Source organism: Oreochromis aureus, linkage group 5 (genome assembly GCF_013358895.1).
Source record: "Oreochromis aureus strain Israel breed Guangdong linkage group 5, ZZ_aureus, whole genome shotgun sequence".
In the NCBI taxonomy this organism is placed as follows: Eukaryota; Metazoa; Chordata; class Actinopteri; order Cichliformes; family Cichlidae; genus Oreochromis; species Oreochromis aureus.
This window is the reverse complement of record NC_052946.1, coordinates 19,117,484-19,135,546: the sequence shown is the minus strand read 5'-3', so window position 1 is coordinate 19,135,546 and position 18,063 is coordinate 19,117,484. Positions and strand designations below refer to the sequence as shown.

The window sequence follows — 18,063 nt, the reverse complement described above, 5'->3', positions numbered from 1 at the left end:
AAATCATCTCTCTCCATAAACCGTCATGACAGCCATTCTCAACATGTGGTAAAACAGCTGGCAGTACTGTGCTTGCTTGCTTTAGGAAGAAATCAGAGCATAACTTAGAGTGCAAGTGACATGTAAACACAGTTTAATCATTTTTACATTGCAAAACCAGTTCACTCTATGATAGCTAATCAGTGTACTCCATAATTCTTTCATATTTGCAGTGGGATACGTTTCCTAACAATTCATAGGGGACATTCACAATTTTTTGTGTTAAATTGAGCTTTCTATGTATTTTCTCCTGTATTTTTTTCCTAATTTAATATTTACATAATGATATCAGCATGTTGGTGATCTCTGACTACAAAAAAGGACAGTAATGTTTCCAAAAAATCAAGGTTTGTTGATATCATTAATATATTTTTACTACAAAAATAAGAAATAAAAAATGGACAGTGGCCCTGAGAGGTCAAATTCCCTGCAACTTAAGAAAATGCTTCCAATTAGAAAAATGCAGCAAAACCTTAGAAAAAACAAAACGACAGTTTGCCTACGTCTTATTCTCTGTCACAACACGTAAGAACTCTGTTCTTCTTTTAGGGGGTCTCAGTGCAATTTTTCACATGTTTTGATTTCCGTCACTTCTGCAGCTGTTCCATTGTGTTATTGGATGCCCAAAAACACGTCCACTGTGTTTATGTATTGTATAATGTATTATGTATTGCCTATTTTGAATTGTGTTTCTCTTCCTATATGTTTTATTTTATTTGCAGCATTTTTCTGTTTCCTAGTGTTAAGTTGCATTTGACCTCTCAGGGCCTCCATATGAAGACCTGAAAAGTATTAGAAAGATTAGAAGTATTGCAGGTATTAAAGTAGAAAATGTTAGCATGGCGTTTGAATTTAGCTGAACTCTTTTAATCAAGAGACAGAAGAGAGAAATGATACAGCTGCTGGTCCTTTATGTGTTTTCTTTGTCTACAAGCATTTTTCTTCACAAGCAATTGTTTTGTCTGCAAGTATGAATCCTCACTTGATTTCTTTTGATTGGGAATTAAAACCAAAAGCAGCTCAGTGTGGCCTTTTTTATATACTTTATCTAATCTGGTCAATTACAAAGCTTTGTATTACTAGCTGTGTTGTGCAATGTGTTTCTGTCATGGACTGCAACTCCTGACTTAAGCACCTTGATTATCACCATCTTGATTTTTTCAATCCAGACATCACAGGTGTGACAGCTCACCCTCTGTGCTTCCTGCTTCTCCCTGTTGACTTTCAGCAGCAGTCTCGGTGGGTTGTCAGAGAAGTGGCTGCACCTGAGAAGAGGAACTAGCTAAGGGTATAAAGCTTGCACTTTCAGTCTATCCCCCCTCTCTGTGACTTCATCTATTAATGTGTTAGTGTCATGAAAATGGCTCTCCTTTAACCTGGCTAAATCACCATGGTAACTAATTCTAAACACGTAACCTGATCAGGAAAAGGTTTTGTCCTGAATTTTTGATTTAAAATTGGCTTGAAGTGCCACATTTTCACTGATATTTACTACATGTTTTAATTGCAACATGGATTTTCTACTGGTGGAATACATTTTTTGTGCAAGTTTTCACACTGTAACATCAAGAATGAAGCCCAGCTGCATCACCAAATTAATTATTGCATAATTAATTTGGTGATGCAGAAAATCTTTGCTTGTTTTTATACTTGATTCTAGTCTTTTATACACTGTTTGAACTGCAGCTACTACAACACCGAGCACACACCAAGAACACCTGTCCAGTCAATAAATTTAATTTTACTCGAAGTTATCTAGAAACTGAAATGATTTCCACGTCTCTTTTATTAAGCTGTAATGTTTCCAGTTTGAGACCTCTAATGTACTGCCGTCATGTTCAAAATCCCAAGAATAATGATTTTCTGCAGCATTATATTCGTGTCTTTTTTTAGACTTAAATTTTTTTATGTTCTATACAGATTTTTAATTTTACTTTTTATCACCATTTTATCATCATCATCATCTAATAGTATCCCTGATTGGAATATGCATCACTTCCCTATGAGTCATACGAGACATGAAATGCATATGTGAGCATGCCCAAAACGTGAAGTTGAAAACCAAGTTTAACAGAGAAAGCTGATAACCACCATCACCACCATCACCCCCAACCCCACCAGTAAAAAAGCAAAAAACAAAAAACTGGATGTGTTTAACATCTTCATAGTGTTCGCTGTTATATAAGGAACAAAGGCTAAAATTTCTTTTGGTTGTACCGATGGTTTAAACCATGTGTTATATGCTCAAGGATGGATTCATTGGTGAAATATAAAATGAACTTGAAAAATAGAAAATTAGAAGTAGAAATTGCTGTGAAAGACGTTTTTCTTCAGTTTAAAGTTTGTATTCACATCCTGACTTTAGCATTAACAGAAAAGCAGCTAGAAAGTCTAAGAGGGCTCCTGTAGGCAAGAAACAGACTGTCATCGAGGGATTGCATTTAAGGCCTGTGAGTCCTGTGATTGTTAAGCTGAGGGTATTAACCATCTCTGAGCTGTTCTAGACAAAGCTACTGAATGAGTGTTGGTGCCTTCACATGTCAAGAAACAGACATGTGCTATTGATGCTAGAAAGACCAAATTGGTCATTTGAGAATACTTACTGGAAAATTCATTAAGTATACCTTGCTGGTACTGGGTTGGACCCTCTTTTGACTTAATTTTTCATGGCATACATTTAACAAGGTGCTGGAAACATTCCTCAGAGATTTTTGTCTATATTGACTTGATAGGATTACACAGTTGCTGTAGATTTGTCGGCTGCAAATCCATGATGCTAATCCCCCAAAGATGCTCTCTTGGATTGAGATCTGGTGACTGTGGATGCCATTTGAATGCAGGGAACTCATTGTCATGTTCAAGAAAGCAGTTTGAGATGATTTGACCTTTGTGACGTGGCGCATTATCCTGCTGCAAGCTCCCATAAGAAGATGGGTACACTGTGGTTATAAAAAGATGGACATGGTTAGCGACAATATTCAGCCAGGTCATGGTGTTTGCACAATGTTCAGTTGGTACTAAGGGGCTCAAAGTGTGCCAAGAAAATATCTCCCACACCATTATACCTACCACCCACCTGAACCATTGATACAAGGCAGGATGGAGCCATGCTTTCATGTTGTTTGTGTCAAAGAAACAGAAACCGAGACTCATTAGGACCTGACAACATTTTCTCAGTCTTCTATTGTCCAGTTTTGATGATCCCGAATGAACTGTAGCCTCAGTCCATCTGCTTCAAGATTCAGCGTGTTGTGCATTCAGCTTTCTTCTGCACACCTTGGTAGTAATGAATGATTGAGTCACGACAGCTCCAAGTATACTGGTCATTCTCCTCAGACTTCTGACATCAATGAGGCATTTTCAGCCAGAGAGCTACTGCTCACTGGATATTTCCTCTTTTCCACACCATCCTCTGTAAACCCTCGAGATGGTTGTACAGGTAGACCAGCCTGTCTGGTACCATTCAAAGTCACTTAAATCACTTTTCTCCCCCATTCCGATGCTCAATTTGAACTTCAGCACATCAGCTCGATCATGTCTATATGCCTAAATGTAATGAGTTGCTTCCATGTGATTGGCTGGTTAGATATTTGTGTTAATGAGGAGTTTACCTAACAAAATGACTGGTGAGTGTATTTCCTTGTGTTAATGTTCATACCTGAATTCACCAGCTGCCTTTTGTTCTCTGGTTCCCTTAGGTTTACACCACCTGCAGCTTGATGCAGGTGGTTGTTACAGCTTGCCTCCTTTGTGTCTGCATTTTGGCCCCTTTGATCTGAACTCTATTACTCTGTAATTCTTTTTATAACTTAGCACGCTGCTTATAAGGAGGTTGTCACTATCGGTTGTAACAAACTTTCCTAATCTTTGCCTGATTTCTGTCGTCACTAGAATATAGTATGATAGTATGATATAATGATGACATTTATATAAATATCTGTCTAGGGTACCTAATATTCCACCTGTAGTATCAGTACATTTCACAGCATAGTTTTGTTGCCATGATTTTCTGTGCACAGTTGGAAAAGTAAAAACATTTAACCGTGCTGCTGAAATTCTTCAATGATCACAGTGATAGTTCTCTGTGGGGTGTTAAATGGAGCTGTAATCCACTTACACGTAGCTTATGAAATCTTGTATCACACAGCGGCAGGCATGACACTGACACAACAGGCTTAATGGAAATCATTATATAGATGTTTATATGGCATGTATTAAAAAAATGACGATTTAGGGTCGAGGCCACTGGTAGTGTGCGCACAACTTCAACAATCACCATTTTTCTTTTTTCTGCTTATCCATTTATTACTCTTGTCATCTTGATTATTTTTTAACATCATTACGTTCCTTTAACCTGGGAGGTTTTTGCCAGCTGGCTTCTGCGGCACAAGGATTCTCAGTCGAGAATGAACTCCCGACAGGTTCAAAGGAATACAAAATATGACAGGAGAGGGCAAGAACTTGAGGAATGAATCGTGTCTCTGGAAAATCTGTGGCAAAAGAGGGAGCGACGTGAAACACATTAAGTCAGTGTCTACAGGAGAAAAGTTTTTATCCTGCAGTCTTTTCTGTTTAACAATTTGCACTCGGAGGGTTTCTTTCTGCCTGCACCTGCAGGTTTCAAGAAGGTCCTGAGAACGGCTCTATAAATGGCTATATATAGACAGACCTGCATGTGCTTCTTCATATCTGGTGTTGTACATTAATTTAATGTCAATATTAATACTTTTGTAATGGAAATTAAAGAGGGAATCTTAATCTTTAGTAAATTTGGTTAATTTAGTGGTCGATATCGCATATATTATGTACCGGAATAAATTTAAGTGCGTAAAATTTATTGATATAGCACTTATCGAGATAAAATCACATTTCAAAAGTAAGGTTCAAAAGATCAAAAGCTGAAACCTTAATTACATAACTTACGGTTTGGTGTCGGACCACCACTAACACTGCTGCTAGTACTTACTTTTTGTAGGCACCGATTGGCATTTTGTCTATTGTTTTTGTTTTGACGAAAAAGACAGCAGTTGGTGTACAAATATGAACTCTTAAAAAATTAATGCAAAGGGGAAACTGAATACTCATTAAATTAATTTACTTGAATGGATCAGAATATTAAACTATACATAACTGCCTTTGGTTTTAGCTGTAGTGTATGGCTTCCAGTCTCTTACATTCAGCTATAAGGGATCATGCTGCCTCAGACAGCACCTTATTTAATTAAGAAAATTAAGAACTGGCCTAGTGTGGATTTACAGCTCAGGGTCTGGTTCTGAGCAGATTACTGTGAAAGTGGTTTCCTACCGAGCAGTGAGGGCATGCCTGATCTGGTAGCAGTTTCTTCTCAGCTGTCATATACTGCTAGGTGGTAGGTGAACAATGAAAATATTTCAGACTGCATGATAGAAAAGTAAAAATATATATGTACAAATTTCAAATGTAAAAATATGCTTTGATCTTTTGGAGATATGGAATATATGTTGCACTGCATTTATTATTATTATTTCCCCAATGACGAAACAAAGCGTTTTATATCATCTCCCCCTCCACTGAATCAAATTTTCTCTGATTGGTTGACCCACATAAACAAAAGGTTTCAACAGCAGGTGGGTGGGACTATAACTATATATATAACTATATTAAGGATATTAGTGAGCTCATTGCCATACAGAGCTCATAGTTTTAAAAAAATGTTTATAAGAAAGTGTTAATAGCATTCTGATTTTTGTACATCCGTTGACCTCGATATAAAATTTTGGCCACGTTCATTATAAGCATCCTCCAATGTATATATGGCAGTAATGAACTGAAAGAATTTAACATACTAGTGATTGGGTGAGATGTACTCAAAAGAAAAAATTTAAAAGCGAGAGATATACAAGAATACAGAAATGAGAAACTGAAACAGTGTCCTCGTCCAGAAAATATCAGGCCTCCTTTGTAGAGATGTCATGATTTCTTTTTCTTTTTTTTACATGAAAAGCCCATCTGCTCTTCCCAGAAGACTGTTTCTGTGTGCTTCTACAGCAATAACACTGTATTCCCAAAGCAGCAGTCCTTAGCTCCACTCAGTATCACACACACACACGGCCCACTGCAGCACTGTGGAACACTCAGGCAAACACGCACACGGGGAGTGGACATGCATGCACGCACAGCACACGCACGGTGTTATCATTAGCAGTGGATCATTATCAGTTTATTTCTTATCATTTAGTTGCTTGGCAACAGCTTTAACGGAATAGAAATATGAGCTGTCACATACTTAGAGCAAGGTTGTTTTTGATCAGGTCCTGCCCTCTAATGCTGCTGGATAATACGAGTCTCCTTTATGCTGCAATAGTCTTTCAAAGCCCCCAGAGTCATGCGGCCATTCAGATTACACTAAATGAGAGGCTACGGCTGCACTTCCATTCATTTTAATGTCAGTCACTCGGCTTTGACATGTACTGCTTTTATTCATTTTCATTTTTTTTTGTCATTATTTCAATTTCATCCTTTTAGATTTAAATCATAGCTGCCAGACATGGTCAGTACAATCCAGCCGGACACTGGTGTTAAAAAGCCTCAGACACAGAACAACAAAATTGGGGTTCAGCTGACTTTAAGTCATGATATCATTCATATCCATCATATAAGAAAGAGTCGCTGTGCATGTGTGTGTGTGTGTGTGTGTGTGCGGTGAACATGATGTTTATTTCAACCGCACAAATAGTGGATTTGGTCAGGCGGCTGAATAATCCAATCATACGTGAATTATTTACAATTTCAGGGCGCATTCTTCACTTTTACCCATGAATAATGCATTTTGCACAGCATAGCTTTACCGATACGTTTCATCATTATTATTCTCCGGGGCTTACGTTCTGTCATGTGTGTATCCATGTTTAAATCCTTCATATGACTCATGTATGCTCTGGAGATTGGCACAGTCTACCTGCAGATGAAGACAATTCTAAAAATAGTCTTCTTTGCGGGTGATAAAAATGAAATTCTCGAGCTGGCTGAAAGCTCATATATATAAATATATCCTATTATTTTGCTCGCACAGTTTTGTCTTCAAATGTCAACCAGAATGCTCATATCAAGATCAACATTTTTTTTTTAATTCCAGCATGCATCCTTGTGAATCACTGATTCTTCTCCTGTCTTGTGGATCAGTTAAAATTGCCAGATTTGAGCAGAAGAAATTCCAATTATCCACAAAGTTGCCGTTATTCAGAAAGCGCTTTTATCCAAATACCCTGGAACAAGCCACGTTTCTGCCTCCAGACAGCGATTTTTGTATGCTGCTCTGAAACATCACAGTGTGTTATTTTCCATTGTTTGCGGATTGGTTCCAGAGTTTTTTGATTTTTTTTTTTTTTTTTTAAATCTATCCGTGTTTTATGCCTGAGCATTGTTCTTTTGTGAGCACTTGAGTATTTGACATTCCAGAGGTGTTGTTCTTCTAATGCGCCCCGGTGATTATGTTTTGCCTGGGGATGCTCTCATACCAGTGAGTCATATTCAGCACCGAAGACTGCTGTCGGGGTAACAAAAAGTGGAGTCCCGTCCGTGTATTAATCAGAATCCGGCCCCGAGGCTAGATGTTCCTGGACTGCAATTGTAGAATATAATGCACCCTTTCTTTAACCCACCCATTTAGGACACTGCAGAGTAATAAAGCTAATGTCCCCAGTTATATAAAAGGTATACCAACAAAAATTAATATAACGTGACACCGGATGTGGACCGGCAAAGCACTTCAGCGTCTTTGCTTCAAGTATAGAACGATATGTCCAGAGGGTAAACGTGTAACTTGTTGGTGCTTCACACATGAATAAAGATGCTGAATGTAAGCGAGCATGTCATCACAAGGTCATTACTCACCTTGCACTGATGACCCCCTGTTTGGATACTCCACAGGGAAAATGGTCAAGGCTAAAGATTTGAATCACCCAACGATTTCTACATGTACATTTAGTCAAAGCATCCAGATGGCATCACAGACTTCCCCCAGACTGTTTAAGATACAGACTTGGGGTTGTGAAGTGCTTTGACGCCATGTGACTCACTTCATCTCCTTCACTCTGTGATCAGATTTGCATGTCGGCGTCTCCGTGTTTCTGAGAAACATGAGCTTTCATTCGATCTCCCCCCTTTTTTTCGTCCTCTGTGTGCATGCACACCTCTGCCAATCTACCAGACAGCCCGGCTGCAACCACAGATGGGGAAGACAGGACCTACCCTGCAAGAGCGTCATCAAACTTCGCCTCCACACTTAACTCAATCTGGGCCCATGTAGCTGCAGCATGGCTAGGCTGGCAGCCAGATCCGCCCCCATATCTGCGATTGTCACACCGCAACACCAGCAGCACAGCACAACACGCTTCTTCATTGTGACAGATTTAGACAGCACTCAGCGTTCTCACCACCTGTCAGTTCGACATGTTCCGCCACGTCGCTGGAGCGATAAGGGTCTTTAAACTAATAAATGCTGCTTGTCCTGTAACTGCCTTGCCTTTGGGGTGAAATACACACATGTGTATTAACTCGGTGCCATTCGCACAGATGGGCAGACATTATAAAGTTTCACTCACTCAGGCTGGTTCACCAAAAGGTCTGACAGGCTATAGATTATATACAAATGAGGCAGTTACAAAGAACAGACACATTATGTGGAGATGATTTCCAGCAGCAGCACAAAAATACCACATATTTCTCATGACCCACATGCATATGTTTGTGGAAGAACACTGTCCCAGAAAATAGCAGTAAATCTTTAAAACATTAGGAAGATTAAATATAATTATGTGGATAAAGTTCATTTTAAAATGCTAGCAAATGTGTAAGAGGAGGGCAGGTTTATTTGCATAATCACACGCTCACCAACCAGGCGTGAGAAAGAGACGGCGAGCACGCCTCATGACTGAACTTCATTACAGGTTATTTGTGGTATTAAAAAAAAAAGACATCTGTATCCTATGGTGTACTTCTACTGATGAGGAATATTCAGCGAGAAGCTAGGGCAGACCTGAGACCTCAGGCTTGTAATAGCATACCCATAAATTACCACAAGACAAGGGCACTCTCTGAGGAGCCCCAGATGCAGAGTTTTGCTAAAATTACAGCTCGTTTATCAACTCCTTTATTTTCTAACTTTCCTTTTGACCAGGAATCCCTCTATAGGTGCTATAGGCACGACTTCCTTTTCCCTATAGCTCTCCAGGAGCTCTCTACCTGCAAAGTGTATCATTTCTTTACATGTTTAGCATTGTTTTTTGTCAAGACTACAGTAAATGAAGATATTTGCATTTACAAAGCACCTTCCCAAACTTACTAACCATCATTTACTCATTTAAAAACTTTTGAAGTTAATGTATCAATTTTTTGCAGAATAGAGACAGATTTTTCACGTGCCCACTATAGCTAGTGAAGCAGCTGTTCACAGGGAATTAATTATTTTTGGCTTACCATTGTGGGCATGTCTATATTGTAGACAAATCATGACTAAAAAGTGTGCATAGACGCTTCCCCCAGCCTATTGTCCTGCCATACCCAGTGGGGAGAGGCTGCAAACAGCACACTGCCACTGACAGGGGTTCCTGCAGAGTCTGTTGTTTATCGCCGACCTGAATCCAATCATTGTTTTTGGATGAGCAGAAGTGTATTTCTTTTCTTCCAACAAGCAGATATCTGGAACATGAAGCTGCATATCTCAAGTGAGGTGAACCGTGCTCTTCAGATGAGACGGCGTACTGGGTCGTCTGGCTGGCTGAGCCAGGATGATGAGTTTGGTTTAATGCTTTAAGGCATGTATATTTGTGGATGTTTACGAATCTCTGTTCTACAGGACGCACAGTATCTCTTTTCACAATGACTTGAAATTGCATTTATGTGGCAGCCATATTACAGCTGAAGATTGGGAGGCCCAATTAGCAGAGCTTTCATCGCATCAGCTTGAGTGAGCCGAAAGGAGCACTGCTGCTGAGAGTAATCATGCCATCACTAGTCATCCTGTCAGCCCGTCCTGAGTGCAACATCTGTAGCATGTCTGCCTCTGACAGGACCACTGCTGAAGTGTGAATTACTGGGAAAGAGAAAGAGAGCTTCCAAATTAGATCAGCCAAGCACATGGGCGTACAGGTAAACAGATCCTTCTTGCGGAACTGATACTCATTAAGTCCCTGTGTTAACATCTCGCAAGGGGTAATTGCACGTGGTACTTAAGTCTAAATGGACAGTTATATGACAATCCATCACAATCACTCTTGGGTTTGTACTCCCTCCCCTCTCTGGCGCTCTCTCTCGAGCCTACAGTAACAGCTAAAAGTGAAGTTCATCTTTTGAAAATGGTCTCTTTGACAAATTTAATGCAGAATTTTGATCAGTTTATTTATTGGCATAAAGCATTTTTAAAATGACAATTTAAAAAAAATAAACATTTCTGTTTTCACTAGTCCTTACCTGAATGGAGACATCGCTGTAGGACCCTCCTATGACCCCGGAGATAGCCAGAGGGACATCATCATGGATGGCGTAGGAGCCATCAGGGCACGTGTACTCACTGTCATCCACTTTGGTGAGGGAGGCCCTGACAAACTCTAGGGATTGCTCCAGAGCATAGGTGTCCTTAGAGCATGTGTCCAGTATATGAGCTCCCAGTCTGAGCCCAGGAAGGATGTGTTCATCCTTGTTGATTTCATCTAATGCCAGGAGCATGGCTTCCAGTCTCTGGATCCCTCTCTGTGCATTGATCTTTCCACAGTCCTCTGCACCCTCGCCCTTCTGGTGCACAGGGAACAGGCCACCGATCATCAAATCTCCCTCCAGTGTGATCTCTTTCTTGGTGTCAGTGTTGTAACCCACCACAGGCAAACCCTGGGGAGCCTGGGCAAAGAGAGACACACATAAGCACAGCAGGCTGAGGTGGGACAGCCAGAGGGGTCGGGGCACAGGGCGCACCCCCAACACAGGGGCTTTCCCCAATGACATATCCCTGGGCAAAACAAAGTCACCGTCCCGCCTGCGGTTTCTGGTCAGCGTCCGGTCGGCTTTGGAATACAGCGGCACTGAAGAAAAGAAGGTGCAGCAGCAGCCCCACCAGATCTCAAAGCTCCACTGTTTTTATTCTGACAGAGGCCATTTACAGCATCATTGCCATCCTCCGCGTCCTTCTCTTCTTCAGAGTGTTTGTAGATTACAGCCTGCAGATCAAACAGAGAAATTCAGTCACAGCTTTTGAGCTGAAGTACAATGATCCCTTTGTCTCACAGACTGTGCGTCTGCCAGGGACAGACTCAGCCCTTGGAAATATTTGACATCTACACATTAGTAAATATTTGTATCCTTTGATTCTTATTGATGATAGATGTGACAGGCAAGACAGTGAAAACAAACACTCTTCATTTGTTAACTGTCACCACACGTGTTGCTGCACAGCTGGAGTGAGTTCACTAACTTAGACAATTTTTTCTTTCCAGTTTGTTTTACAGTTTTCATAAAGACCAATGTTTCTCTTATCCAGAGTTATATGACATGTCTAGCTTTGAAATAGTCAGCTTATAAAGCAGCTTAAGGACAGGGTTCACCATTAGATCAGAGTTCACTGAGAATAACAAAAACATCCCCGTAATGGCTTTCCCGTGTTTTCGGGCAGCATACAGTTAATCTCTCATTGTCAAGGGTCTCATTTAGTGAGCGTGTACGCTACACTTTTGGTTCTGCTTTTCTCTTCTCCCTCCATTTCATCCCCTCTGTCTTTGTGACCTCACGTTGCTTTTCTTCCAAGGCAGATGATTGTACAACTCTTTTATAATCACATGTGCACATGCTCCTGTACACCGAAAGTCTAGAGAGATAACAAATCGTGTCCCGAAGGAACATTTTGTCAAATCACATTAAATGCTCACAGAGTCTTACAAAAACAATATTTATGCACAACAAAAGAAAAATAAAACGAGATGGATTTGAGGACTCTGTTTTGAGCAAGCAAATTGATTTTGTTGCCAACAAATTGAATTAGTGGGATTTTATCTAGAGATACATGAATATATTTCAGTCTTCACTCACTGTTTTGGAACATGATTTATTTCCATACATTTGATGAAACACAAAATTAATGTGGGAAATTCTTAGAAAATGAAAAAACATTTTAGTAAGACCAATGTCAACAAGACAAACAGTGCACTGGGGGTGCAGATGTTCGGTAAAAGTGCACCGAAGCTGCCATTTGGGTGTTAAATCACAGCCAGTTACACTGTGTTTATTTAAAGCACTTGTTCTCTAATGATGGGTCAGACACCCTTTTGTTTTTAGGGCACACAGTGTGTTATGTTTATGTTTGGAATATAAAAAATAAAAAAATTCTCTGGATTTGTTTCATTTGTTTAATCATTACAAACATATAACACAGTATATAAAATGTTATGGTGGTTATGTTATGATGCCGTTGTCACTGGAAAATAACAGTGCTCAGCTCTTATTATGCACATTACTATATATAGTCATAACTAATCATAATTATGTGTATTAAAACCAATGACTAGGAAACATTAATAAGTATAATTCCATTGTTAATACATGTATGCCTTCTAAAAACCTGTTTTTACTTATAAATTTAACAATCGTTAACTGGTATAATTGGACAGAGTTACTGAGGAAGGTGTGGTAAAGGTCACTCCTCACTCACAAAGCACACTGAGTCTTCTGCAGTCAGTCCTGTGTGATATGATGTGATATCCATCTATCCATCCATTCTTTCTGCTTATCCAATTCAGGGTCGCGAGGGGGCTGGAGCCCACCTGCCGTAGGGCAAGAGGCAGAGTATACCCTGGACAGTTTGCCGGTCTGTCACACGGCTAAATGATGTGATATTATGGACATTAAATATAAGATTGAGAATAAGTTCAGAAACTTAATCTTATATAATAATATGATTGTTTAGTGTTCTCCTGATGGTGGTTTCACAAACGTGAGCATTAGTCAATGTGAGAGTGGCATAGTTGCTCCAAAGTTACCCTGGTTCCTTTGTTACTTTTGAGATTATCAAAGTATACACTCACCAGACATTTTATTAGGTACATCTTTCTAGTACTAGATTGGACCATGTTTTGCCTTCAGAACTGGCTAAATTCTTCATACAGATTCTGACATCGTCAGCAACAACACTCTGGTGTTTTAATGATGCTCACTTGGTAATAAAGGGCGTGACGTGTGCCAAGAAAATACCCCCCACACTATTACAACACTAGCAGCCTGAACTGTTGATGCAAGGCATGATGGAGCTATGCTTGCATGTTGTTTACACAAATATATCTGATTGTCGCACCAGAAATCAAGATTTATTAAACCACTGTTCTATTACCCAGTTTTGGTGAGCTTCAGTTTCCTGTTCATAGCTGAGAAGAGCGACACCCGGTGTGGTCTTCTGCTGCTGTAGCCTATCTACTTCCTATCTTCTGCATACCTTGGTTGTAAGCAGAGATGATTGTGTGGGAAAATCCTAGCAGATCACTTGGTATTAAAATATTCAGAGCAGCACATTTGGCACCAATAACCACACCACATTCAAATCACCTTCCTTCCCCATTCTGATGCTCGGTTTGAACTTCAGCAGGGCATCTTGACGATGTCTACATGCCTAAGTACACTGAGTTGCTGCCATGTGATTAGCTGATTAGATATTTGCATTAAATTGGAGTTGAACAGGTGTACCCAATAAAGCGTCTGGTGAGCATAGTGTCACTGACTAAGCGAATTCTTTTCTTTTTCTTGACATTTGAGCGATTAGTTATCTCTAAATGTTATCCTCAGCTCTGTAGAACTTTGTCTGTTTCTGTTTGAAAGCTATAAATTCATTAATGACACACTATTGATGGATCCAATAAAGGTCCACAGCAATAACAATTATGCATAATGACATCTGTTCTAGCGCTGATGGAAAACCTTACCAGCGCAACTAATGTCCAGTGATTGTGCATGTATCAGTGTTCAATGTGTGGTGAACTGCGGGAGTGTAAATGGGGCTTATAAATGTGCGCCCAGCTCCACGGTGACAGCAAAACAGAGCCAGGCGTACTTGTGGCTTTATAAATCTGCTGAAAAGATTGCGCATGCATATTTCTGCTCTCTGTGCATACACAGCCTTTTAGTTGTTAATCTACACAGAGTTTTATGCGTCTGTTCCCTGGTGTCAGTTCCCACAAATCCCAGAGGCTTAATTAAGCAGCGTGTTGAGTGTGGGACAAGTTTATCGGAGTAAATTATTGAGCTAGAATGATCTGTCTCAAATCCATTGTCTCACCAAGTCAAGTAGGCTGACAAGCAGTAATTATCTGTATTGATGAGAGATTATGAAAACAGAGCAGGGGGATATTAATGTGCATATGTCTTCAAATCCATTTAAAAATACTGACTTACCTATTAAAACAACATAAAGCTCTCAATGGGATCAGGCTGCAGACCACGTTCTTTGGGGTTTTTCTCTGTTTCTCTGTCTACCCTCTCTCTTTTTTTCTGTCTTTTTCTCTGTTGTTTCCATGGAAACTTGCCAGTAGATGGAGAGGGTGAAGGGAAAGTGGAAGACAGACCAGGACAAGTGGGCCAGTCTGATCATGCATGGTGCCTGGTCTTATGGGAGAACTGGGAAGCCTGCACTGTTCACTGACCAAACTTATCAAATTCCTGCCAGAGCTTTTCATGTTTTGCCTTCTAAACAGCAGCCCGCCCTCAACTGCGACTGAAATAAAACAGCAGAAAGACGCAGCTAACACCGCTATCTTTTAATATGTTATCTTTGACAGATTCTTAGTTATTTAAAAATTGTTTGATGAAGAATTATCGCCTAGGAGATGCTTCTGGTGCATGCGCGACATACTTTACTGGGAAACAAGATGTGACATGTAGTGTTACACTTCAGGAACCATCGGTGAAACTTAAAAGGTCCTTTTTCTTCCGCACAAAATAATTGTGTAGGTGTCAGACTTTCCATTTGCTCCCTCAGCAGCTTGTCAACAAGTGAAACTCCAGTGCAATCGCCTGCGCTACTTGCCGCACGTACAAAGGCAACCACAACAAGCGAAGGAATATGACTTTGTACAATAAGAACATTCTAATGTTTGAAGAGTGTATTCCGGATTAAGCGTAGCTCTCTGCCACATTAAAACACCGGTGCACAAGTTTTCACCAAATGTCTGAGATGTAAGCTGACTGAATGTATTTACTGGAGATTCTGCAGGGGGAAAAATTGTCTGCCATGGCTCTGGCAAAGCACTTAAGCGCACAGTCTCGAAGGAGAAGGGTGACAAAAGGATTTCTGACAGACACATTGTCAGTCTCTTTTCCGATCCTGCATTCCCACTGGGAGCCTGCGTGTCGCCAGTGGACTCCATTTCTCTGTTCAGTACACTCCAATATGCAACCTATCATGGTAGCAGACAGACAGACTCCTGTTGGAAAAACCAATCTTTTAAAAATTCCAATATGTCCATGTGGAATACAGGTTAGGATTCCTGATCCCATCAAAATGCTGCTATTTTAGGGCAAAATAAATTAGTCAAATTCTATGTATGTAGACACAAATCTATCTGAAATTGACAATCAAAGGAAAGGTTTGACATTATACAGCAAATATGAAGTTAATTATCTGTTCATATACTTTTAGTTTCCTCAAATTAATAAGATTTTTCACAGTTAAGCTATGCAGTTTGTTGTATTGTAGATCAGTGTGGTGCCATTCCAAACTGCTGTGTGTGTACTTAAATGACAGACGCTAAGAGCGATATTTACACTTTAGATGTAATACCCCACCCAGGATTCTGTCTACATGTTAACTTCAAAGACAAACTGTTCCTCTCATTTTTTCCTCTCCCCTCCTATCCAGCCATCTACGTTTCTGTCTCCACCAGATGGCCTTTTTAATTCTGAAGTGTAAAGCCTGCCAGCCTCTTACACACTTCAAACCAGACTGTGCGAAGGAATTGGTTAGGGGGGTGGGGGGGTAGTCAATGGGGGCTGCAGAAAATACAACAAAAGATAGCAGATGTGAGAGGCAGGGGGAAAAAAGCGGAGGGAAATAAAGAGGGGGGGCTAGGTTTGAGGAAGATGGTATCCAGAGTGATTTTTTTTTTATGACACTCATTTGCCCCAGGAGTGCAGCATTAATATGGTAATATCCCCCGCAGGCAACAGAAAGTGTTGAAGACTGGAGGTCATTTTCTGTACATGCTGCCATGAGTCTGGATGAGCAGGTTGGAGATCCCCAGTGGAATGACTTGGAGTCTTGCTAAGAGGAAGCAGAGGAAATGGAAGTCAGGCTTCCCTAAAATCACATTTCCTGCTGACAAAGAGAGTGGTCCTGGGCTGGGGGTGGGGCGGGCCGAGCTGGAGGTGGTCTGTAAATGGGAAAGAGGGCTCAAGAGTGCAACACATATACATGCACATATTGCCATGCACAGATGGAAGATCAAGCTGGAAGAACCTGAAATTCTATATCAGCTTCTTAATATTTTATTGCTTATTGTCAAGAAAACTCTTATGGCTCAAACCCAATCTGACATTACTTAACTCTTTAGCTTCACGGTGTTCCAGGATGCCTTAAATAATTGTGAACCTGCGTGATCCTGTATCATCAATACTGTAGTCTGTGGGGCGTTAATCTCGAGTACATCATTTTGCTGCCAGATGTATGGGTGTATATTATTCTGTCATTTTTAAATTTCCCTCTGAAACTGCACCACTGACACCACACAGTGCCCAGGTTGCCTTTAGGTTTCATTGACGCGTCCTGTAGTGTAACACTAAATGTCGCATCTTATTTCCCAGTAAAATGTGTTGCTTTTGCAACCAGAAGCTTTTCTAAGGCAATCATTCTTCATCAAACAATTTTCGATGAATTATTTTCAGTATAAAAGCTGGAAAAATGCAGGCGCATCCACTCCAAAAACAGGGCTGGTACTGGTGGGCTGAAATAAATCAGGCAACAGAAATAAAAGGGAAAAAAAGCTAACAGCTTGGATACTGTGGGCCTCCACTTTTACCTCCAGATTGATTCCTTCAGTTTTTCTCAGTCTGCAAATGGAAAACCTCATGGGTAATTCCTCATCTCTGTGTATGCTTCCTGTTTTGTTTTCTTGCCTTGTCTTTCACACTTGACTTTACCGCCTCCTCTTCATCCTCTCTCTACCTGCGAAGGGGGAATCCCTCGCTTGTGTGTCCTGCTTCCATCATCCACTCCCTTGTCTCTCAGAGATCAGTACCGCCAGGCTTATGACTGGTCCGAGCACGGTGATAGATGCGCGGTGCTTGGTGTTGTTTCAGAGATTTGCGTTTTTCACAAACACAAAAGATTGATGTCTGTTTTCCAGCAACTGGACTAGAGACACGTGCTACTGAGGGAATTTTAAGTTTTAATCAATATTTTACATGAAATATGACAAAATGAGAAGTCACATTTAGTAATTTTGGGATCTTATGTAACTACAAATCCAGATCCCACAGCAGGATTGCTTTTAAAAACCTGCTCCAATTTTTCTCAATTAGCTTTTTCTTCAGCTATATGAAAGTTTTATTGTATTCAGACTAGGTTGGAATATTTTTAGTGCAAGATTAAGCAGTGGTTTATTTCAGAGGGTTATTATGTTTCCTTCTTGGTTCCTTGTTTTACTAATAAATCCTGAACGTGAACCTCAACATTTTATTTGGCTTGATTTAGCGACTCTTTCAAACTTAAACTGAAATGGTAATCCAAGGTACTTATTAAAAAAAATTAATTAAAAAATGATTAGGACTAAATAATTACTTGTGATTACTCAATTATTCAGCATTCAAGGTTTCCTATTCCTCAGTGTGGTATCATGCAATACAATTGTCAGTAGCCTGGTAACAAAACAGAAAATTAACAACTTTCATCACATATTGATTCAAATACAGCTTCGTGATTGGTGCTTTGTACATGTCATCTTATTTTAGTCAACTAAGCACCATCCAATTCAAGCTGGCAAGAAGAACACAAAGGCAACAGTCACAAATCAACCCCTAAAT

At 40.1% G+C, this 18,063-nt stretch overlaps 1 protein-coding gene across 2 annotated transcripts in view; it reads right to left on the bottom strand.

Moving 5' to 3' along the window:
* Nucleotides 1-18,063, bottom strand: part of grm2a (glutamate receptor, metabotropic 2a) — a 32,613-nt gene that overhangs the window by 10,416 nt on the left and 4,134 nt on the right. The window contains exon 2 of one of the 2 annotated variants that reach the window (XM_039611913.1): nucleotides 10,489-11,228. In XM_039611913.1, coding sequence (XP_039467847.1) covers nucleotides 10,489-11,016 — 528 coding nt within the window. In that variant the 5' untranslated portion in view covers nucleotides 11,017-11,228. Of the gene's footprint in view, nucleotides 1-10,488; nucleotides 11,317-18,063 lie in introns of those variants that run through there. The other variant, XM_031757219.2, reaches the window with a different exon arrangement.